Source organism: Polyodon spathula, chromosome 7 (assembly GCF_017654505.1).
Source record: "Polyodon spathula isolate WHYD16114869_AA chromosome 7, ASM1765450v1, whole genome shotgun sequence".
In the NCBI taxonomy this organism is placed as follows: Eukaryota; Metazoa; Chordata; class Actinopteri; order Acipenseriformes; family Polyodontidae; genus Polyodon; species Polyodon spathula.
Genome location: NC_054540.1, coordinates 12,491,504 through 12,516,945, shown reverse-complemented (window position 1 = coordinate 12,516,945; position 25,442 = coordinate 12,491,504). Strand labels below are relative to the sequence as shown.

Sequence of the window (25,442 nt, the reverse complement as noted above, 5' to 3'; positions counted from 1 at the left end):
CCCCTAAAACCATGCTGACTGTCTCCCAGGATACTGTTACCATATAGGTAATTTTCCATTTTGGATCTTATTATAGTTTCCATAAATTTGCATATAATAGAAGTCAGGTTCATTGGTCTGTAGTTACCTGGTTCAGTTTTGTTTCCCCTTTTGTGGATCGGTATTACGTTTGCAATTTTCCAGTCTGTCGGTACAACCCATGTGTCAAGAGACTGTTGCATGATCTTGGTCAGCGGTTTGTAAATAACTTCTTTCGTTTCTTCGAGTACTATTGGGAGGATCTCATCTGTAGTTAGTCTGTAGTTACCTGGTTCGGTTTTGTTTGACTTTTTGTAATAATTAGCAAACGGTTTAACTTCTTAATGCACTAAAGAATAATGTGGTTTAGGATCAGCGTTCGCTGATCATTAAGTTTATACTATATTTTATATATGTTTTGTGTTCAAAGTTAAGATTTAACAACGGAATTGGATTTATTTTTGAATTAAAATAGTAAAACTAGGTACATTTACTACAAAGCCTCCAATGCACATCAGCGCTCTGAACTACGATATTAAGCCATAGTGTGCAATGGATTGACGCATTTTTTTCAGATGACGGATGATAAATGACAGAACAGATCCAGTTGAGAAAAGGTCTTAAGAGTTGTCGTTTTGCATCACCAACATGCCAGTCTGACTAGTTGGGCATAAGTTTGCATCCAAAACAACTTTTCAGGAATGTAAACAAAATGGACTTTAAAAAATATTCTACGTTTGGGGTAAAATTCAGCACGATTTCGGGACACTGCAGCTCTGACAGTGACACCACATTTAAAAAAAAAAAAATAAATGAACACAAATGGTTGTGCTTGCAACATGCAATACGTTTTGCTGTATCGGAAAATAAAAATACACAACCCAACAATATTCACTCAGTGTTACAGTGAGAATGACATTATAAATGAATCAAAGACATTTTACAATTCAAAATATTAAACATGACACACTTAAAACTTTAACATTTTAATGTGTGTGTCACCTCAAAGAAAGCTCCCCTTGTCCACTGTGTCGTGAGTGTAGTTCCTATGGTTGGTTCCATACGGGGCGTATTCCAGGTACACGCGGGGTTCCTGTATGTTTGAGATGGCGGTCGAGGCAGTGAATGAACGATCTGAATAAATATCATAACAACAATCCTTGAGCATTCCCGCACAGAACACGTATATTGTTAATAACTAGTCTTGCTTTCTTATAACGTGGGGCGGCATGGAGGGTGGCAAACCGTCCCTTGAGTTGGTTTATCAGGCCGTGCAGGCTCTTTATCACGACCCGGACCCCGCCGGCAAAGAGCGAGCCTCTGTGTGGCTCGGAGAACTGCAGAGATCGGTAAGGAGGGGCTGGGAAACTCCGGGGATTTAATGCGGCCTTTACCAAATACATGTATGGCTGCAAGGAAGCCGTGAATAAATGTACTTTTATTTCTAACTGATATATTTTAAGACACGTAACTAAATCTGTAAGGACTAAAAAGGGAAATATCATCACTGATGTATCAACCTTTGTGAACACAGAAAGGTTATTTCTATTTTTTTTTTTGTAAATACATACACAGAATTAAGTCTTTAGGGAGCTCTATATTCCAGGGGGACCTAGCCTGTATCAACGTGGAAATATGTAAAATAATAATAATAAAAAACCCAGTTGTGATCACAAAACCTGCGGCTTAGTTCATGTTTTAAAACATGTTTTGCCGTATTTACGATCGTAACAGAATGATCCGTGCTGACCATGCTCGGTTTAAAGTAAGCATGTGATTTGTGTTGAAAATTAGGCGACTGTGCTGTCTAGATTTTTCGGCTGTGGTGGGTTTGACGTGGTTTTGAACAAAATAAATGCACATAAAATATTATTTTGGTTGACGTATCACTGTTTTTCGGCACTGTACGTTTCGCTTGACAGTATCTGCATTTATATTTCCGCATTTGATGGGCAGGCACCGACAGGAAGTGTTGTAAAACATTGTGATGAAATGTAAAGGAACAAGTTAAAGTCGCCAGATATATTTCTGTTAACGTAAATGTATTTTTTCTTTGTGTAAATGTTTTAAATTCGCAAATCTGAAAAACTAAATGTATCTTTGTAGGCTTTTTTAAACGTATTTATTTATTTTCGGTGTGGTTCAGTGAACAGAATCGGGGTTGGAGGAGGGGCCCTGCCAGTATAAAATCAAAGTAGAACGCTGGAGTTCCATACCAATTTTAGCACAGTCACCAACATTAGGTGAGATCGGTGGCCATATGCATTTGTAAATGAGTTTGCATTTATTTATTTTTTTACAATAACGTCCGAGGGACATTTGGCTGGAGGCGTTATTATTTTTATTCAGTTATCGTAAACCGTGGGTGCGTTAAGTGAGCAGCAGAGTTAAAGAACCCACTTGACGGCATGCTCAGTCTAGCTCCTCCTGATCAGCTACGTAGCAGATTTAATCAGTAATCTGAGTGAGCTAAGCAATGCGCCCTCTGAGGCGATCAATTACCTAACGCACCAAATGACCAGGCACTGACGTCACAAATGGTCTTTAAAACGTCATATTGACTCTCGAAGTTACTAATATAAGTGAAACTGTATTACATGCATTCAATATCTTGAATGAAAGCATATTATCCCTTACACCAGGTACACTTGTAAATCATTGAATATATTATTGGATTGCGTACGTAGTATCTATATTGATAGAATATCTAATAGTTATACAGGTGTTTTCTTTTTTTTTTTTTTTTTTTTAAAAACAACAAGATGCATCTAGGTAAAACGTCAGTCACACAATTTGAATGAGTTTCTTCTAGAATTACTACATAATTAAAATCTAACTGTACATAGGAACAGGAGGAATTCTGAAGGTAATGCTAACTAGCAAACCAAAAGCTTAAAGTTGTCTTGTACGACAATATAAATAAGGTTAAACCATTTGTGGTCAAGATTGCTTCTCTAGCACAAGGAGGATATGTGACTCCTGGGGTCACGCAGTATATCAGTGGCAGGACAGAATTTAGAAAGGGATCTATAAGTGCAAACAGCATCATGGCATTGTTTTTTCTTACGTGGAGAGAATATACAGTAGTTATTCAATGTTACTTTGTGATTTTAGAATAATAGTACTAAGAGGCTGATCTACAGCTATGGTAACTTTAGAGCAAATTGAACTATATTTACAGTTCTGTTGATTTATTATGGATATTTATTATGGATGTTTTTCAAGAAGAGCTGTGACTTAACCAGTGACTGAACTTGCATATAGCTCTAGAGTTTCAAAATGATACTATAAAAAACTATAATATATATATATATATATATATATATATATATATATATATAATAAATGTATTTTATAATATCTTGTATCTGTAAATTTCCTTTCCTAGATGTATGCATGGGAGATAGCAGATCAGCTGCTGCAACTAAAACAAGACGTGGAATCCTGTTATTTCGCAGCACAGACAATGAAGATGAAAATTCAGACCTCATTTTATGAACTTCCAGCAGAAACGCACATCTCCCTGAGGGATTCACTGCTGTCACACATACAGAATCTAAAGGACCTCTCTCCTGTCATTGTCACTCAGGTAAGGCATAATAATACAATATTGCTTGTTGTCAGGCAAGTTAAAACCCTGGTGTTAGATCTGTCAGTGTCCTGACTTAATAAAAGACAAATGACTCAACCAGTTACTTGATGCCTTATGTTTTGTATTAGCATCAATGTTACAAACTTTTAGTTCGACAGTAACAATGATTACAGTTTGTAAATGTCTGACAGTAGAAATTCAGTGAGATAAAAATCAATCATTTGATTCTAGTAGGCATTCTTTTTAAAAGTATAAAAACTGCTTTTAACCTGTAACTACTGTCCACGGTTCCCGTGAACCCAGAGCACTTTTAAAATGCCCACTGCTCTTCTGCTAATCGCAGCCACTTGCTGTACCCTCTAGTAGTTTCATGTCAAGTCAGAGCCAGTTGTATGGTAGCGTTCATGCTGGGCTGGCTGCTCTGAGTTTCAGTACAGGAGGGTATGAGAGTCTAACATGCCCTGAATTCCTCACGGCGCTTGTGAAAGCCCTAGCTTGTCCCTTTATGGAGTGCAGAATGACCAACCACAAAGTATCTTGCAAACTCGACTCTCTTACAGCGGATATTCTCAGAACTCCGCTGCCTGCTGTTCCAATACCCTGCAGATGATATTCCCAAATCCAAAAGAAAAAGGTGCTGAATTTGGCCATCAAAGAACCAAAAGAGAAACCTCATGTGCCTCGTGCAAAAATCCCATCTGTCTTCAATATGCCTGTCACATGTCGAAATTGCATCTGAGCGATGAAACTGTTCTTCCCTTTTTTTTGTGAATAGTACTTATGGTTTAAATAATCCAGAATCAACAAAGTAAGACATTATAAATGTGTTTTTTCCAAGACGAATAGTAAGTAGCAGTGAGGGGTTTGCATATGTAAACATCCCTGTGAGGGGAGCTTATGTGGTTTTGTAAATTTGTTACATCAACTGCAAATATCTAATTTGAGTGCACCTGCATTTTAATGACACTATATAAAAAGGGGATTATTTTTAAGATTATATAGTTAGAAAATCTGACAATTCAGAATGATAGCAAAAATATACATTTGGAATATGTTTAGTTATTATGCTCAATGTATATACAAATAGTAGACGTAATTATTGACCAGGAACGGAAAAAAAACTTTTTATTGCCTACCTACCTGAATATTTTTTGGCCATGTAACCGGAAACGTAAACATAAACCAATGGCTGTCAATAACATTCAGACAAGAACCTTGTTTCATTCACTGTTGAACTGACTAGTCCAGGTTCTTGTTCCAGTTGAACCAGTTTGTTCAATGAAGTACTCATTTGGATGCAATAAAGAGAGCTGCACAAACTGGTTATTTGGATTGAGCTCTCCACTGAAGTCAGGTGCTGACATCAGGTGCCTGCCATTGGAGTTCATTGGGCTAATGTACCAATCAAAGTGAAACACATGAAGAAACAGCTACTTGAATTTGTGATGATTGATGCTTTTCGTAGACTCTGTGGAGATCAGCACCCCACACCAATCCAAGCAGATGTTTCTTCAGTTGTTTCATTTTGAATGTTAAATTAGCCCAGTAGGCACAAATGACCCTTGCTTGAATGTCAGTACCTGATTTCTGTGGGGAGCCCAATCCAAGTAATCGAATAATCAGTTTGTGCAGCATCACTGAAAGAGCCACAAGTGAGTACCACTGGCCTAAACCAAGCACATATTCAATATTATGCAGGGCTCCAGACAGTGATTAAAATGGTTGATAATGTGAATACATTTTTGGGGGGACTGTCAAAAAACATGTCCGTATTTATGAATGCATTATAATGTTGGTTTGCAATGAAAAAAAAAAGAAAACTCGCATGCTTTAAACTGAAGTGCGAGAAGAACGGTAACAATGTGACTGAACACAAATGCCTGGAAGTCCAGAAGTGCTGTATCAACACAGCAGAATACAGTAACCCAGTTTCATGCAACAGTTGTGATGACGACCAAATCTATGTGAGTACTGTTTGTAAAAATGTAGCTTAAAATGAATATTTGCATTCATTTGTTCATCTTCTTTAGTAACCGCGTCTATCCCAGATATAATATAGATTTGATTACACTGTTTACATAAAGGAGTTTGAGGGTGATTTAGCCTAATTGCACAGGAGCTTCTCTAGTTAGATGATGAGCTGATAATCTCTTCAACCAAACAAGCAGGCACGGTAATTTAATACGTCACCATAATGAAAAACAGTAAATGTAACTTGAGTTCTGTACTAAAGCAGGGTCAGTTTATTTATCAAAATGACTTTCAAGAACGGTGAAAGCAGCATGCATAGAAATACTTGGGACAGTAATAAGGAAGTTATTTGATGCAGTAGAAAAAATGCCATTCACTAAATTTAGCTCAGATTGTGGTAGTGAAAAAAAGAAAGGTTTGGAAATATCTAAAATTGACAACGTGCTGACTGTGGTGTGTTTACTATCGAAAATAAACAGTTACATCTAAACATAAGAGTTGGCGATCAATGTTTTTTTTTTATGACTTTGACCACTGACCTAATATGGCAGCCACAGCTAATACAATTGTTATTTTCTTTAAAATTATGTAAAAAAAAATAAATATCGGTTCTAGATTCAGGTGGTCATTTATCGGGGTATCGTAATGTTCTGTTCGGCTTGTATCGTGATGTAAAAAATCTTGTATGTCTGCAGCCCTAGTCTAGTTATATTTGTTACACAGTTGTATGATATTCTCTCAAATTTCTATTACCGTTGTTGTCCTGTAGAAATGAACCATTTACTGCCATATGAGTGATGCATATCACACATTGAAAAAATAACTGCATATACAGCCAACTATGTACATTTTTTATTCAGCCTGTGGTCTTGACAGGTCCAGATAAATGAGATTCAACTCAAATTATATACATTTACTCCACATTTTCATTTAACTTGACAGACAGTTTATTGCAAGACACTGCAGATTAAATGTGCCTTCAGTATCTTGATCTCACTTTTACAATATTTTCAGTATTAAGGATTAGAATAGTAGTATATATTTAATGATCTCTTGTCAAAAGACCAAACTGAAATTATTAAAAATAATGTTAAACATGTGATTCAATATAACCAATTTTTTTACTAGGTAATATATTCTACTCATTACAATCTTGGTAAGGTGGTAAACTATTTGTTATGCCTAATTTGTGTAAAGTATGCTTTTGAGAGTGTTTTCCATGTAAATTTATAAAGAAACAATTACCCAAAATCTGTTATACCCTGTGATAAATCCAATATATTGTTTGTTTTTGCAAAAGTAGTTTCAGCCAGGTCCTTAATAGTTTATATAGTGTTTGGGTACTCCTTACTTTTTTGTGCGTGTGATTAAGCTGAACACATATTTCATAATTAATTTGTCCATATGTCTTGTTTTCCAGCTCGCTCTAGCAATAGCTGACCTTGCCCTGCAGATGGCATCTTGGAAAGGATGTGTTCACACACTTATTGAAAAGTAAGTCTTGCTATACATGCATAAACACGCAACACTTTTCATATTTAAACAACTTTAACACTGGTGGATTGAGGCCCATATATGCTGACTGAAGTGGCAAGCAGTTGCAATGTAATTGTTATACAGAGCTACTTAATTTAGAGAAACCTGCAGTAATGAATATCTGTTCATTTGAATGGTACTGTATTTTGTATGATTCTAAGGTCACAATTCTATAGAAGGCTGAACTATCTCAGGCGTCAGTGATCATGTTGTCATGTTTGCTTTTTCAGGTACAGCAATGATGTGTCCTCACTTTTATTCCTGATTGAAATCCTCACTGTTCTGCCTGAGGAGGTGCACAGTCGGTCCCTGCGAATTGGTGCTAACCGCCGCACTGAGATCATTGAGGACCTGGCCTACTACTCAAGCACTGTTGTAACTCTACTGGTAAGTACAGACATGGTCACTAACACTATTGCCAGGCTACTATGATTTACATTCAGCACCTCAGTAAAAAATGTGATGATAAGATAACTGTTCTGCTAGCTAATTCTGAGATGTTGCTAATATTTGAATATTTAAATGACTAAATAGTGTGTGTTTTTAAGTGGGACAGTGTTTGTTGGTAGAAAGGTGGAAGCTTTTTCAAATGTGTTCTTATAGTTTTATATTAAGCATATTTGCATAAAATAATTAGTAATATTCTTCAAACGAGAAGCCATCTGATGTGTGCAGATCTTTCATCATTAACTTCAGTGAAAAGATGTCAACTCTTAATATTTTGTTGGCAGTGGAACACTTCTCTAAGTTTTTTTTTTTTTTTTTTTTTTTTTTCATCACAGATGTCCTGTGTGGAGAAAACTGGGAACAATGAAAAAATGCTGATCAAGGCATTCCGCTGCCTTGGGAGCTGGTTCAACCTTGGTGTTCTGGACAGCAACTTTATGGCAAATAACCAGCTGCTTATTGTACTTTTCCAGGTGCTGGTAAGTAAAACATCACATAGAGGAATAACTTCATGGCGCTTTTTCATAAAGGGTTCTGAATCTCCACTTTGACCACCTGTGAAAAAATGTGGGTTTTCCTTTTATTATTTTATGTAAAATGACCTGTACAAGGCCTGTGCTGATGTATTTTTAAATCATTTTATTAAAATGGTATTGACTCAGCACAAAGTAACTTTAAATAAAAAGTTACACTAGCATGACTAATTAATAGCTTGAGGCTTGAATTAAAAATAATACCATCTGGGGGTAGATGATGAACCTTGATATAACATATTCCTTACTGCTCTGTTATCTTTCTAGACCTGTATACATGCTGTGTGATGCACATTCACCTGAGTTCAGGCCTGTAAATCCAATAGGGTCATTGCTGCATCAGTCTGAGACTATCTGTAACTTGAGTCATAGAATAATTTGTGAATGTTGTATTAGGGGATTTTCTAGTTCTTTAATTTGCTGAGGTTTCTGTTGATAAAATAGCTAACCTCCAGCACTACAGGTTTCAGATCTGTATCATTATATTTGTGTTTGAATTCTAGCAAAGGGACGATACCTCCACCAACCTGCATGAGGCGGCCTCAGACTGTGTGTGTTCGTCTCTGTACGCTATTGAGAACGTAGACAACAACCTGCCCCTAGCCATGCAACTATTCCAAGGGGTCCTAACGCTGGAGACAGCATACCACATGGCTGTGGCACGGGAAGACTTGGACAAGTAATGCTTTCACTTTCATTATTTGAAAGTTTATAGTATAAAATCTCATTATATTATTATAGTTGTTATAGATATATATATATATATATATATATATTATATTAATAAAATTGCCATTATGTTAAACGCACACATGACCTAATTTTTACGACCTTCATGCTGACCCAGTTATAGTCTGCCAATATGCAAAATGCATTAAGGATAACAAAGAAAGCTTGTGATAGGTTTTTGATAAATCGATGTGATAAATATTTATTTTTATTTATGAAATTGTGTTTTTGCAATAAAATATGCTTTTGTCAAAACTACACACATGAGATTCAAATGATTTATGGAATTATTTAATTAGCTCTAACCCTTTTAATGTTCATGCATTTGAAATTGTTTACAGTTACTGCTAGCTAGTTCTTCAAGTTCATGTAAAAACATTTGGGTAACAAGTAACTCTTCAGCAACTCAGATATTACAGTACAGACATTCAATACTCCTGGTTTGATTTAGACACATTTAAGAATACACAAGCGTAATAAGCAATGATGAATATTGCACATGTAGGCAAAGACAAGACAATGTGTTTTTTTTTTTTTTTTTGTTGTTGTTTTTTTTTTTTTTTTACAGAGTTTTGAATTATTGTCGCATTTTCACGGAATTGTGTGAGACCTTTCTGGAGACGATAGTGAGGAGTCCCGGTCAGGGAATGGGAGATCTACGAACACTAGAGTTGCTGCTTATCTGTGCAGGACACCCACAATATGAAGTAAGAAAAATATATATATATTACAGTGCCTGTAGAAAGTCTACACCCCCTTGAACTTTTAACGTTTTGTTGTGTCAGTGCCTCAGAGTTTCATGCATTTAAATGAGGATTTTTTTCTACCTCTCTACACACCATACTCTACACTGTTAAGGGGGAAAAAAGTTATTTATTAAAAGTTACAAAACTGAAAAATCATAATTGGATAAGTCTCTACCCCCCCGAGTTAATTCTTGGTGGAAGCCCCTTTGGCAGCAATTACAGCTGTGAGTCTGTTGGGATAGGTCTCTACCAACTTTGCACACCTAGATTTGGCAATATTTTTCTCATCTGTCAAATTCATTGGGGAGCGTTGATGGACAGCAGTCTTCCAAGTCTTGCCACAAATGTTCGATTGGATTTAGGTTGGGGTTCTGACTGGGCAACTCAAGGACATTTACCTTTTTGTTCCTTAGCCACGCCAGTGTAGCTTTGACTGTGTGCTTTGGGTCGTTGTCATGCTGAAAGGTGAACTTCTGCCCCAGTTTCAGCTTTCTTACAGAGGGCAGCAGGTTTTCCTCAAGGACTTCTGAGTCTTTGCTTTGAATTGCACTACCCAGCAGAGGGAACCTACAGGAACTGCTCAATTTATCCTGAAATCATGTGAATCACAACAATTTAACACAGGTGGAGGCCACTTGGTGTGTGATTTTGAAGGGGATTGGTTACATCTGAGCTAATTTAGGATTGCTATTACAAAGGGGGTGGACACTTTCTATTGGCACTATATATATATATATATATATATATATATATATATATATATATGTGTGTGTGTATTCTTAATGATTGCATTAGCAAATACAAGTCATTTCAACTCTTATGGTCTTATTTTGCATTCATTTTTTTTAGAATTTACTAATACTATCTAAGTTGAAAATCTAAGTTGTAATTTGATAATAAAAACATGATCTGTGTGCTGGTGTCAGTGAGAAATGTTGGCTATTTATAAAATATCATTGGTTTGACAGGACATTTTAGTTTATTTTGTCCATGCAGTACAGACCTGGATTTACTGAGATAATGTTATGGAATTAACTGGTCGGTAGCCAAAATGTGCATTTAATTCCTATCACGTCTCTCCGTTTACAGGTAGTAGAGATCTCCTTTAACTTCTGGTATAGGCTAGGGGAGCACCTGTATAAAACCAGTGACCCAGTGCTTCATGGACTTTTTCGACCATTCATCCAGAGGTTGTTGCATGCATTGGCAAGGCACTGTCAACTAGACCCTGATCATGTGAGTAGCTGGTGATTTGAAGCTTGCAGAATAACCAGTGGGGGTGAGGGTGGGGGCTGGACCTGTGCAATACTAATGTTGACAATGACACGTCCTCTTGGTCAGGAGTTTGTAGACCGAAGTGAAATACAAATTAAATCTTCATAAGAATTTGTTGTAATTCTACTACGTGATACACATTTTATAATATTTTTGTGCGTAGTGCCCATGGAGTCCTAATTTTCTGTATTACTGGTGCTATTATTTATTGACCAACAAAATATTTAAAGAAATAGTATTTTATTCATTTCGTTTGTATTTTATAAGCTTCACATTCAGTATGTTTTAAAATCACCTTTTTGCATGCAATGCGTTATTTTCTTCAGTAGGTCATGCGTGGCTAAATAGTGTCAGTCTAAGTTTAATTGAGCAATTGGTAAATAAAGTGCAGTCTAGTATAGGTGGTAAGAGCGATCACCAGAGCAGATCAATAGTCACCAACCCTGGGATGGTGCAAGCACACGTCATAGATCCGTAATTGCAAAGTGGTATAAGTCCTTTTCTGCATTGTGGACCAGAGATTCGCAATACGTTCTTTTTGATTTTTTTTTTTAAATTGATAGGAAGGAATACCTGAAGACACAGATGATTTTGGAGAGTTCCGAATGAGGGTCTCAGATCTTGTGAAGGATTTGATTTTTTTGGTTGGATCCATGGAATGTTTCACGCAGGTAAATACATAGTTGATTTCACATATATTAATAAGATAAAATATTTTAAACTAGCAAGCAATTATTTGTTACTTTAGACCCTGACACATTGGATTTAATTGGTTCCAGGGATCCATCGGATATGTAAAAATATTATATCTCAAAGGGAATCGTTGTACACCATTGCAGTTTCTTTATTAACAGGGGGTGCGTTATAAATAAACAATGTCAGGCACAAAGTTGCATTCAGAAAACAGTTCGTGCCATGCTTTCTCAGTTTATGTCCAAGTAATCTGACAGTCTTATTGCACCATGCGTGTTAACCCGAGACACAACAAGAAAGTGAGCACACAAACAAAAACTGGCCTTGGAGGTTGGGGGAAGAAAATGCTTTTTAATGTTACAGTAATTATAAGAATATCTTGCTGTCTTGTTTTCTTTTATTTAAGATTGTTAAACTGGGCAGTTATGTGAAGTGACAGCATATCTGCAACTGAATCCATTCTGTCCTGTTAAGAGTTGCATTTACTGTTTTCGACCCATGATCAAATGTCCATGGATCAGTTTCCAGCAGTTCAGTTCAGTTGGTAGCAGCGTGTGTAAATGATGTATGCCAGCGGTCCATCAGGTAATAGAGGGGATCAGATATGACAGGTTCTAATTTGTCTTTTTGTATTTAGGATGTGAGTGATTTATGAATATAATAAACAGTTCATGAATTGAATGTATGAATATTATGTGTTTTAGCTCTATTCCACTTTAAAAGATGGTAATCCGCCATGGGAGGTGACTGAGGCAGTGCTTTTTATAATGGCTGCTATAGCAAAGAGTATTGATCCGTGAGTAGTTTTTGGTGATTTTTTTTTTTAATACAGTTTGACCACAGACCCAGAACTTGGAAAATGATTTTATGCGCTTGTTTTCCTATCCCTGCAGTGAGAATAATCCGACTCTTACAGAAGTGCTTGAAGCAGTTGTTCACCTCAATCAGAATGTACACATCGCTGTCAGATACACCAGTATTGAACTGGTTGGAGAGATGAGTGAAGTTGTTGACCGGAATCCTCAATTTTTGGGTGTGTGTTTTAATGTCTTGAACTAGCATGAATGCTAAACATGTTTGACACCTCCAATTTGTATATTGCTTTTTTTTTGCATTGACTTTGTTTGTCTCCTAACACATTTAGTGTAAATCCAGGATCATATACTTTGTAAATGAATAAAAAACAGTAAATGCTGAATTGGTGAAATTGGGTTATTTGAAACTCTTGAGTTCAACTGATGAATTCAATGTGCTACATAGTACAAGTATCAATTGGCCGCTGTGGATTTGTTGACAGAATCACAATTTTTAGTCAAAATGGAAAATGAATCCAGATAAAAGTTTGTTTTGTGATTCCTTGTAAAACATAAGTTTAAGCTAGCAGAGCATCTATTCCTGAATGAATGTATATAATGGCAAACAGTCAAGACTGGGGAGATATTTAAGTAAACTACCAGCACTGTAGTTTGATAACCATTTAGGTACAGCAAACAAGATATAGGGCTAACCTTCCATCAAATTGTGTTACAGATCCAGTGCTTAATTATCTAATGAAGGGGCTGAGAGAGAAGCCCCTGGCGTCCGTAGCTGCTAAAGCAATTCACAACATCTGCTCAGTGTGCCGTGATCACATGGCTCAGCACTTCCAGGGGCTCTTGGACATCGCCCGGTCCCTTGACTCTTTTGCACTGTCGGCAGATGCAGCTGTTGGGCTCCTGAAAGGTAATTTTTTATTTATGTTTCACTTCACATTTGTCATAGTTGTCCACTAATCTAGTTTTCAGCATTGGAGGTAAAATACCAGAAATGGAGGACAAAGCAAAAAAAAAAAAAAAAAAAAAAAAAAAAAAAAGCAAAGTATATTTCGGCTGATGATCATGTCAAGATATTTCCCAAAGAAACTGTACATGCAGAAGGAGGTAATTGCTTTGCACATCTTGTAGTGTCGTTGGAGAAAATACCCTTGATCGTTATTTAGCTTCAGAATCACATTAAATGAAAGACTACAGAGGCTGCTGAACAGAACATACAATTGGAAAGTCAGCGCAGACGAGAAGTATTCCTGTCGGTTATAGCCAAGTTAAATCAGTATTACAGGTAAGATCTAGCACAGCCACCTCACTTCAAACAACCTGCTGCTTACTTTTTAAACGCAGTTACAATTTCAGACCCTAAATAGCCACATTTTCTTTGTTTTGACTCGGTACTAATAAAAGTAATTATTGGATGGGACAAATAACATGACAGCGAACATGCTGTATATCTTGCCTTTATTAAAGTATGCCAGATGCCCTTGGATAACCAAGTTTTGGGACTGTTTCTAATCGATTTCCACATCTGTATAACTTGGCAAAGCTTTGCCTTACACTTCCAACCAATTCAGTGGATGCAATGTATGGGCAAGTCCACACCAGACAGAATGTCAGCGGCAACTGCTGGTCGATGTTGCATGCTTGCCTTTAACAGATGTTTTAGTAAGGAAGCAAGTACCACTATTTTTAGTCTTTTATATAATTTTCTTGCTGTTTTCACTAATTAAAAAGCCACTTTACCATCCGCTCCACAAAGTCATCTGGCTGTGAAGTCTGCCCAGTTGCTATGTCATGAAGTTGGCATGAGGGACTCATCACTAACAGAAATCAGCCAGCAATGTTGACTAGTTTGATGCTGAGCGATAGTAGTAAAAATGTAATACAACCAGCTTTAAATTTACGTTTAGCTAATTTGAATAGAGACTAGACGTAAGTGCTGTTTTATGGATAGCTGAGTACTTTGTTGTATCTGAATACGTCATTAATCAGTGCACAACATTTATACTGCAAAAGAGGAAGAAAGATTGCAAGATATTAAATTATTATGACTGTCTTCCAGAGCGCCCTTTTATGAAAGCTGGCCAATACATTCATGAGCGGAACACATTGTAGAGTTTCACATTGCAAAATATTCAGTCATTCACGTCATAATGCAGGAATGAGACACTAATTTAAATGCTATATATTTTACTGGAGTCGTGAATATATATTTTCCAATTAATTTGCAAATTAATGTGGCCTAAATCCTAAACTTTGAAATTTATAAACAACGTCTGAGCTCTCAATTTCGTCTGACTCATCCATCAGAAGTTGCAGAATAGTTTCATTTCTGCATAATCCCACTCCCAGATTCTTTCTACCTAAACTTACAGCAGTGAAGCATATGGTGATGTATCTGCTTCACCTCCTACTTTCTACCAGAATCAGTGTGCGAGTAGTTGAAGTGCATTTTTACCATTTCAAATGCATGCTCTTGAGAGTGATCTACAAAAAAAAGAATTAGAGACAAATAATACAAGGTTGATGATGTTTGAGTAAAACGTGTTATGAAAGGTTATCTTTAATTCACTAAATGCATTTCTGTATGTACATCTGCAATGTATTCTAACGTGTATCTTTTAAATCCAGGAACAGCATTAGTTCTAGCCAGGCTCCCTCTAGAGAAGATAGCAGAATGTTTAAGTGATCTGTGCGCAGTTCAAGTTATAGCCCTTAAAAAGGTAAGAAAGTCTCAGTCTTTATCTTTTTGATAGCCAAATACTTATCTTGTTGAACAAATAAGAAACCAAATAAAATTACTATAAAGGGAAATGCAAAGATGTGCTTTTTTTTTTTTTTTTACATGCACACATTTGTTTTGACACTAGTGCCAGTTGCTGCGTAGGAGACTTTCATGTTACATAGAAACAATAAACCAACTAACCCAATTAATCAATTAAAACGGTAAATAAAAAAAACACTTTTTTGAGCAACAGCTTACATAAAGCATAAAGAAGGAATATTGCATCGTGAACAAGGTCTTAAAACAAAGATTTAACATTCCCAGTAATTTAAAGTCGTCTTCTATAACTAAATGTCTTTTATTTTTCTTTAAAGCTCCTGTCACAGGAGGCAAGTAATGGTAAATCTTCAGATCCCACTGTGTGGCTAGATAGATTAGCAGTAATATTCAGGTAAGTGATTATTTTATTTATTTCTTATTACTTTTTTGTGGTCTTAGTATTGAACTACCATCATTTAAACTTTCTTTATTTCAACTAACATACTTTTGACAATTTCAAATTTTTTTTTTTTTTTTTTTTTTTTTTTTTTTTTTTTAATAAACCAGTAGAATGCTTCTTTAGAAAGTGGCACAATGTAAGAAATATTTATCAGTCTAATAATTTGTGCAAACTATCTTTAAAAACAAGCAGATGAGCCACTTGCAAAAGCCAGGAGGCAGGAATAAACATGTATTTTTTCTTCTAATCAGGCATACAAACCCTATTGTAGAAAACGGACAAACCCATCCATGTCAAAAAGTTATTCAAGAAGTAAGTCGTTTCAACAGTTAAGTGTTATTAAACATTCCCAAGGCCATCGTGAGTTTATTTTGATGGTAAGAACTGTTGAATTCCTCTTTAGAGTTTTGTGTCACCACAGGTATTAGTTCAGCTCATTGTCATCCAACAGCAGCAGTGTTATTATTTGTAATCCTTCCCCTGCCAGTCATTGCAGGTTTGTATTTGTGGAAAAATTAAACAAACTTGTATTTTATATCCATCTATAAGAGGAACATTCAAGGATAAGTTTAATAAAATCTTTAAGTAGAACTTGTGGTTAAAATAAACAGTGTGCAGTTTTAGGCTTTACGTTTGCTGTTCCTTTTCCTTTAGATCTGGCCTGTCTTGTCGGAAACCTTGAACAAGCACCAAGCAGATAACCGAATTGTGGAACGGTGCTGTCGCTGCCTGCGCTTTGCAGTGCGCTGTGTTGGGAAGGGCTCAGCTGCACTCCTGCAGCCTCTTGTTACTCAGGTAGGGATTGCACCGCAACAGATTTATACTTTTTCTGCTTACTGATACGAAATCCTCACTGGCACTAAATCCTTACCAGTTCAGCTAACTGCAGTATTTTATGAGTGAACATTTTGTGATAAGAGCAGGAGTCCTATTTAAACAGCCAACTGAAGTATTATTGCTGCCTGCAATTTAAAACATAATTATCTGCTTTTTGTGTTCATAGCCTACATGTTGTGGTTAATAAGAGTTTATAGCATACTAATATACCATATCTCTACTACTAAGTGCACTACTAAGTTTACATATGTCTTGTGTATACCTTGCTGTTGTCCCTTACAGATGGTGAGTGTATATCAGGTCTATCCACACTCATGTTTCCTGTACCTGGGGAGTATCCTGGTAGATGAATATGGAATGGAGGAGGGCTGTCAACAAGGACTGCTTGACATGCTACAGGTACTGTACACATAGTTTGTGTTTGCATGGAGAGTAGTGGATAACAATTTCCTTTTTCCAAAATATATTTTCTTCTGACAATGGAAGAGAAAGTAGTTAAACTGTAATATTAGATCTGAATCCAATATGCATATGCAAAATGGCTGATGCCTCTCCATTCTCTATAGCAATTGTTTTATTAAATACAACATAACACTATGTCTTTAACACCTTTTTATAATTGTTGCTTTGCTTTTTTCTATAGGCTCTATGTATGCCCACTTTCCAGTTGCTGGAACAGCCTAATGGTCTTAGGAATCACCCAGACACTGTGGATGATCTTTTCCGATTGGCAACGAGGTAAAGGATGGGCTTGGTGATGCAGTAACAACATTTTGTGTACGCTTGTCAAAAGGGTTGCTGGCCCTCGGCCTCGGCACAGGATTTCTAGAAGTCAAGATGTATGTGCAATATATTGAGTGGAGAATTATACATTGTTTTTTCTCACATTCTCTTGTAGGTTTATCCAGCGAAGTCCTGTCACACTGCTGCGTAGCCAAATTATAGTTCATATTATCCAGTGTGCCATTGCTGCCACCAGCCTTGATCATAGGGATGCCAACTGCAGTGTTATGAAGTTTATGAGAGATCTGATCCACACAGGCATCGCCAATGACGTGAGTGTTGTTCCCACACTAGAGACACTTCTGACTAGTGACTTTTAACCCTTTGCGCTCCTATGTCAGACCCAGGTCGAACATTGCAATTTTCCCTTTCCGGGCCAATGACGGACCCTGTGCGACATCATCAAAAAGACTTCAAGCACAGGTCTTTAGTCGTTTTTTTCTCCATAAAAAGCAGAGAAAACCTTTCAATGGCCGAGTGAGACAGAGAGAATACGAAAAAAGGGGCGGATCTAAGCAATACAGATCCCTGCACAACAGAGATAACACAAACATAAACAAAGGAGATAGCTGCTTCCGCATCCAGCACTCAAAGAACGTCAGACATTTACAAAGTTTTTTGAGATAAAATAATGACTTGGATCGCATTATTGAGACGTTTGGTGATAAACGATTTCAGTATGCATAATTATGAAGAGGTGTGTGATAAATGCAGTGAACAAGGGGTGGGGCTTGGCTGGAGATGCAGGACTGAGTGTCCTGTTGATATCCACTGCCTTTTAAACCTGTTTTACTTTTAAACGGCGAGTGTGAAAATAAATTGGACATGGCACGCCTGACGGGCGCTGAATAAATAGACCGCTAAGAGTTAAAACTGTATTGCTGCAATTGCTACTATGTTTTTGAGTTGGTATATGGATCATTGTGGTCTAAAACAAGTTTTTATAGCTTATGCATTCTTCAGTAATAGCAGACACTGCAATCCAAACTGAGCGGAGCTGTAACTGACTGGCAATATAGATTAGATCTTAAATCTGTTTTTTTATTATATTTTTTTTTATTTCTGTAGCATGAAGATGACTTTGAGATGCGCAAGCAGTTGATTCAGCAGGCTATGTCCCAGAATGGGCAGCAGTTGGTGAACCAGCTGATTCACACATGCTGTTTCTGCCTGCCCCCCTACACTCTGCCTGATGTGGCTGAGGTAATCTGGGAGATCATGCTCTTTGACCGGCCGGTAAGCAGAAAACCATACTGTCTGTCCCTGTGTCACACATTTTTACATAAATAAATAAATATTATTAGTTGTCCCACGTGCTACCACCCTCCATTTATAATGCCACCCTCGCATACAGCCAGCTATTCCCTCTGAACAAATGTCACTAATATAAAAGCAGTGCTATTTTTACCTGTTATATCGCCACCCTGCTGTCCGCCACCCGTCAACTTTCCAAGCCAAGCAAACGTAAATATAAGCATTGCAGGTTCCCTCATTGTAGCATCAGTGAAATATTCATGGCCAATTAAAACAACAAAGTTGCGGTTAACCTTTGACTCGCTTTCCTAATACATTGTTAACTGAACGTTCATATCGATGTCATCAACACTCCCGCTCCCAATGCAAAACAGAAAGTACAACATGGCGAGTCAACCCTACATTTAACACCAGAGCAAAAGAAAAAAATCTGCATGTATGCATCTGAAAATAAGAAAGCAAGTCAGCAAGACATAGCAAATGTTTTCTCACCTAAGTGAGGCATATAATACTAATCGAAGAACAATCAGAGACATTCTAATGGATTAAAAGAAATGGCTTACCTTGATGGAACGGGTCGATTTGTTTAACCTGAGAAAGGCTTGACGCAGTCTAAAATAAGTGACTTATAAACCACAGTAAATGTTTAAAAAGTATAGTAAGAGGTTTGCTTATATGCAAGTTTTGCACAAATTAAGGCTGATTTAAACTAAAACATCAGTTTTTAAGTTATAAATATATATATATATTATATATATATATATATATATATATATATATATATATATATATATATATATATATATATATATATATATATGTGTGTGTGTGTATGTGTGTGTGTGTGTGTGTACATTTAAAAAAAATGTTTTCCTGTACATATTCAACATGTTTAACAGTAAAAATAAATAAATAAATAAAAATCATACGCTTTTTTTTTTTTTATGGAGTTGTTTGGGTGATTTGAATCAATTTTATTAATTTTTTTTTATATTAACTGTTCCTCAGAAGTAACCATGTATTTTTCATACAGATGGGAAAAGATGAGAAAATGTCACTAGCAGAACTACTGTTGTGTTAAGAACTAGTAGTGAATTAAAAAAAAATAAATAAAAAAAAATAGAATGAAGTAAGATTCATATTTTATTAAAATGGCCTGGATGTACTGTAATTGTATAACACAAAAATTAAAACATTTAAATTTATTGCAGATATAGAAGGTTGTGTGTGTGTTTTATCTTTGTTTTGTTGACCCTCACTATAACGCCACCTTTGCTTATTGCCCATGGCCCTTACCTGGCGGTATAAAGAGGGTTGACTGTGTGTGTGTGTCTATCAATCTCTATCTATCTATCTATCTATCTATCTATCTATCTATCTATCTATAGTGAATTTTCAATTGTTATAAAACTTGGTCCGTGCATTTTTTTAGCACGAATTAATGAGCGTCAATCTGGGTGTAGTTCACAATCTGCTTTTTCATGTCATTTTGATTTTGTATTTACAGTTGCTGACATACTTATTTTATAAAGTTATATTCATGTTTTATTATGGGCAGAATTGTATTAGTGAGGCTTCTTAACAAGCAAATATTCTGATTCATTTTGTAAGGTTGCCCTTTTTTTTTTTAAGACCATATAATCCGTTGTTTCCTGCTGTTAACATGTTTTTTCTTTGTACCAACAACCTTTTAAATCAGTGGTTGTAAGAGCCTGTTTTTTATTGTATGTTAAGAACCCATTTAAACCTATAAATCACATCTGATTCATCAGTAAAGTAGTCTTATAACCGCTTTACTGTGCTCTTTTGATGACTTTATAATTAAGATGAGTGTTTATTGTAAAATTTTCTGTTTGCTATATTAGACCTGTCTAAGCATTTTCCCTCCACAAGAGGGCACAGGATGGCCCTAAAACAATGTTTCCTACTGTTGTGGCAGTATACTGCTGCATATGCCTTTTTAGGGACTGTCTAGTCTGACCTTTTTTTTCAGTTCAGAATTTAGTCTGTGCCTGTCTACCTTTTGCAGCAATCGCCTGTGTCAAGTTAGAGTATTCAGACTACAGTCACACCCTTTTAATGTAACTTCAAAGGGACTGAGCAGAAATTAGAGGATGTTGACTTTAACAGGAGTCATACAAGGCAACATGGATACAGTCAAAGCTTCCTGACTCCATGCTTTACTAGATCATTGTAATTTCCATCCTAAAGTAAATACTCCCATTTTCTTAAGTGCACATAGTTAGGATTTTGTAAGCTGCTAAACATTAAATTAAAGGTAGTGTGTGTGTGTCTATCTGACATAAATCATTGTGTTGAATTTCCACAATTACGCCTTCACTGCTATGAATATACCAAATGCTACAATACATCAGGACATGTTTTAATTTACTAACCATTCTGGATCAGTGTTAACATACTAGGATCAGCCCAGGCTTATAATATTGTGTTATATGAAAATGAATTCTATGTGTGTGCTAAAATGTAAATAATGTATAGAGCTTTTTTGGCTTTTAACTTTTTTCTGCAGTTTGTGCTTTTTCGGGGTAAATGTCAATAAATAAAAGTGAGTTTTTCTTAAAATAGACATTTTGCCGCTGGCTAGAAAATGCATTGAAGGGACTCCCTAAAGAGACATCGGGTGGAGCAGTGACAGTGACACACAAGCAACTCACAGACTTCCACAAACAAGTAACCAGGTAAGGAGAAAATACTTGTTGATTTATTGACTTTCGTAATCCTAAACGGCAGATTTGGCTAAATACATGACTGAAATATTTAAAAAAAAAAAGAAAAGAAAAATGAGAATAAAATGTTTAATACATTAGAAAAAGGAAAAAAATGAATTCAGGGTAGCTTCTAAACGGTCATGCTGATTTCTTAAGCATATCATGCGAGTCTATAAGTATAGCCAATGCACCAGGGTCTTTGCCCTTGTTTCGTAACGGCCATGCTGTGCTATCTTTCACATTGCAAAAAAAGACAGAAGTTGACCATATGCAGGAAACCAGTCCTACCCACATACCATACTGAGGTATAGTTCCATTAGCAAGTGTTGTGTAAGAAATACTTGCAGAAGTACCTTATTTGAGTTGCTTTTCCCTGATGACTCATGATATGTAAAGATTCATGTACAGACCTGTGTAGGCATGCAAAGAATTGTCTACTTTTTAATTTGTTACAAAATCTGTAAATGTGGACGAGAGACAAGGATACCTGGGCAAGTTTGAACGGGCATTTAGGAGTGTTCAAGTGTTGTGTTCCATTACTAACCACCTTCTTTTAAACTTATTCAAACCCAATTCCAAAAATAACCACTGCCCCCCTGTGGGGGCAATTCAAACAGAAACTAGACTTATTGTACACCATATGCTGTATCAGCATTTGAAACAGTTCCTCCTTGGAACCACCTGTTGTACACCTCTTATTCCTTAGTGACTTTAGCTTAGCATCACTGAGAGGCTTTGTTATCTTTTGAGGTATATTTATTTTTCATTTGGTGTACCGGTAAACGTTGGTAGAATCGCTGTGCTATTTAGCTAAAATAATTGTAGCTAATTCTTTCTTCCATTGTGTGTTGCAAAACAATTGATTTCCGTTTAAAGTCATGTTTTGCTACCTTGTGGCATTTTTATATGTTAAAACAAATCATTGGGTGTCGCTTTCCCAGTTAAATATTCAAAAAGGCATTTCTCCCCTAATTTTCTGAACATAAACAGCTGTAAAGTATTTATAGGTTATGTGTTATGTCCCATTCACAGGACAGTACCCCTTACAGCACAGTGCCCCACCCTCAGCAGGTAATAGTTGTAGTTGGATTGATCAATATGCATACATGATAAGTCCTATTTCATTTTGTTAGTAACCTTCTGTGCTTGCTTTTCTTCAGTGCTGAAGACTGCAAACATGTGTGCTGGGCTTTAAGAGACTTCACCAGACTGTTTCGATAGCTATGCTTGCACAGTCGCCTAAAGACCAGGTAAGGACAATGTACAGCTGTGGCCAGAAGTTTTGCATTGCCCTACAGCATTAACAAATGTTGCATCATAAAGTCAAGTGAAACCTGCTGAATAAACTTATGTTAACATATTGAATTTCATGCTGCTTTGTAGTTTTCCATATACTTAACGAAAAACAGACAAATGTTTTATTTTGAATTCGAGATGAAATACTGTACTGTTATTGTGGCTTCCGGTGGACTTTAGCGAAATCATTTTGTAGTTTCTTTGATTACATGTTCTTAAATAAAAGATCTAAATGATCATGTTGTTTTTTAAAATTTATTTTTCAGGTCTGAATTTTGTTTGCAAGATTGGGAGTTAACAACATTAGGTATAGTTTGTCTGCAAATAAAAAGGGAACTCCCTCATGAAGGACAAATGGGATTTAGTCTACTATGTAATGCGCAAAGGACACATTTCAGCATTACCGTGACTTACATGGCTTGCAAGAATGAAGTGGGGGGGGGGGGGGGGGAGTCCGTCAGGCCTGGTGTAAAGATGGCTGTAGCCGGGCAGACAGCATGAATGGAAGATTTATTTCCTGGGGGACTTGTGCTATAAAAGAATAAATAAATACATTTGCTCAGCGTTGGTTGGATTTCTGCAAATCAAGAATCCGTCAAAAAAAAAAAAAGAAATGGATGTGCCTGGTATTTAAAAATAAAGACTTCTGTGAGTTTTTAAAATAAAAAAAAAAGTAAATAAATCATTTATTTTCATGGACTGTCTTGAGAATGACCAAACATGGTTTGCTGTCTGTGCCATAAAAAATAAAAAGCAAATCTGAGATTCCAATCACGAAAAGACCTTGGGAGTCCGGGCTTGGAACTACAGTTGCCCATTACCTTTTTAAACATTGGCTGGAGTTTTTCTGATCTGAATCCAGGCTAGACTGTGACAGACTGACAAGCGGACTCTGGCTTTTTTTTTTTTTTTCTTTTTTTTTTTTTTTTTTTCCTCCCTCCTCCAGCAGCAGATCTGGAATTAAACCATGAAAAGATGGCTGCTGAGGTGTAGGACTTGTGCCGACATGCTGTTCCATCTGGTGTTGTAGCCATCTCATGAACAATAAATAAAAGTGAGGACACAACTTGTTTAAGCATTTTGATTTTATGCTAAGGCAGGGCTTTCTATTGTCCTGTTTGCATTGAACTAGTCACACAGGTTTAAGAATACCATTGGTCACATCACTTTTTGTTTCACTAGAACTACAGTTGACTGGTTTGTCTCACATAACCCCCTGTCTAGATTACACAAGTGTCCTAGATGGTGTATCGAGGAGAGTAAGGATAGTTCCCACTACAGAATATTGAATGCCGTTCATCAGGGTGTTCTACTAACTCAGTATGATATTTAACGTAAGAAAGAACTCCCAACTAACATTTGTTGGTTACAAGCTGTAGAGGAAAACAATCTTGCTTGTTCTCATATTGCAATGTTTATAGCTTTTGCATCATTAAAGTGTAGCTACCAAAAATACATACCAAAAAGTTATTTGTCATCCAGTAAATATTTCCTTGTGTCTAACACTGATTTTATCACCGACTAGAGATGCTTATCCATGGTGATGTGGTAGCCACTTGAATTTTGAAATGATATATAGAGAGCTCCTTATCCAATTGTGAGGAAGCTTGTCAAGGTAATTCCTTTGTACAACTTCACTTTGACCTGTGACCTAAGATGGCTGCCATGTTGTGGTCATGTGACTTTGGTTTCCTGATGAAAAAGACCCGAAGATTTGAGATATTGCCTTTACACTGGATACACAACTATATACTTTAATTCTTAGTCAAGTCCGATAGTGGGTATCATACAGGAAAACCTCACCCTTTTGTGGCAGTCGTTAAGCATCCACATGAGGAAAGCTGCTGGCTCCTCTTCTGCAACTGCTCTCAAACTATTTCAGCTTGCAACTTCATGTTTTCAGCCTTGGGCAAAATCTAATGGCACTCTTCACTTTGACCTCTCAACTGATTGCTCAAATATTGATCCAAATCTGATTTGATCCAGCCAGTTCTTGATCTCATAAAGAGAGTTGTAAACAAATAAAGGGGTAAAAACAATGTATTGGGTTTAATTTATTCTAATAGTTATCCCGTGTCTTGTTTAACTTGGTCAGAGTTGAACATTTTAATCAGTCATCTTTATGTCAATATAATGTCAAGAGAATGTCAACATGTGTATCAGCTGGTTACCCCATCACTTGTTCAGTACCTCCAGTGGCAGTGAATCACTCACCATTGTATCATGTTGATTGGATTTGTTCAACACTAGCGCAACTTTAGAGCCACACCCATTTTCTAAATATGTTCACACTATTCTCAGGTCCATACGTGTGACATGCATAACTAAGTAAAGTTCTACATTTTTACCTAGTATAATATTCATCTTAATATAAGATTGACCATGCTTGGCTTTGAAGTACTTAGATACTGTTCATGTTCAAAAGGCTAAATCAATCAAGAAAGCTGGACCAGAACCTTCACCTTAAAGCTGGATCTGTACTTTCTATCCTTTGCACCATAGCAATCTCTTAATCTAATCAAATAAGCATCTAAATACCATGACAGTAGAAGTGTCTTGAACCCTAAATAGTTGCTTGTACAAAAATACTGCACCTGGTGTTTCAATCAACATTTATGTTTATTCTCTTCATTAAGAAGTTAAATTCATTAATACCAGAACAAACTAGCAAGCTAGTTCTAAAGTCTGTATGCCACGTTTGTATTACTATCATCATCTTGATAATGGAACCGTCAATTTCAACATCTTGTGCAATTTCACCTGGTAGTAGTCCTACAACCGCACCAATTACATTGCATGTCAGGCTTTACCACAAGTGGCCCCAGTACTGTACTTGTTGTATCCTCCCAAGAGGTATTTGGACAAATATGACAATTCAAAGTACTAAGAGTTTTAATTGAAAAATAATATTGTGTAGTAACTATTATTCAGGCATCCAGGTAACGATACCTGGCATAATTTGGTAAATAT

General features: G+C 36.4%; 1 protein-coding gene across 2 annotated transcripts; it reads left to right on the top strand.

Annotated features, from left to right (window-relative positions):
• The first annotated feature begins 1,090 nt into the window (after positions 1-1,090).
• LOC121318178 (transportin-3) lies at positions 1,091-23,535 on the top strand. Of its 2 annotated transcripts, XM_041254583.1 has the most exons (24): positions 1,091-1,367; positions 3,407-3,607; positions 7,002-7,075; positions 7,348-7,504; positions 7,900-8,043; positions 8,601-8,776; positions 9,395-9,533; positions 10,662-10,808; positions 11,411-11,518; positions 12,245-12,336; positions 12,434-12,573; positions 13,071-13,262; positions 14,981-15,072; positions 15,449-15,525; positions 15,825-15,885; positions 16,228-16,368; positions 16,693-16,809; positions 17,054-17,148; positions 17,309-17,465; positions 18,262-18,429; positions 21,034-21,146; positions 22,209-22,247; positions 22,337-22,426; positions 22,739-23,535. In XM_041254583.1, the coding sequence occupies exons 1-23, from the start codon at positions 1,248-1,250 to the stop codon at positions 22,395-22,397; spliced, it is 2,811 nt and encodes a 936-aa protein (XP_041110517.1). In that variant the 5' UTR covers positions 1,091-1,247; the 3' UTR covers positions 22,398-22,426; positions 22,739-23,535. The 2 variants fall into 2 exon arrangements, with proteins under 2 accessions (XP_041110517.1, XP_041110518.1); XM_041254584.1 differs by lacking the exon at positions 22,209-22,247.
• Positions 23,536-25,442: the final 1,907 nt, after the last annotated feature.

Coding starts and splice junctions, on each gene's coding strand:
- LOC121318178 (XM_041254583.1), top strand. CDS start 1,248: ATGGAGGGTGGCAAACCGTCCCTTGAGTTGGTTTATCAGGCCGTGCAG. Junction 8,777..9,394: donor GCACGGGAAGACTTGGACAA/GTAATGCTTTCA, acceptor TTTTTTTTACAG/AGTTTTGAATTATTGTCGCA. Junction 15,886..16,227: donor GTCAAAAAGTTATTCAAGAA/GTAAGTCGTTTC, acceptor CTTTTCCTTTAG/ATCTGGCCTGTCTTGTCGGA.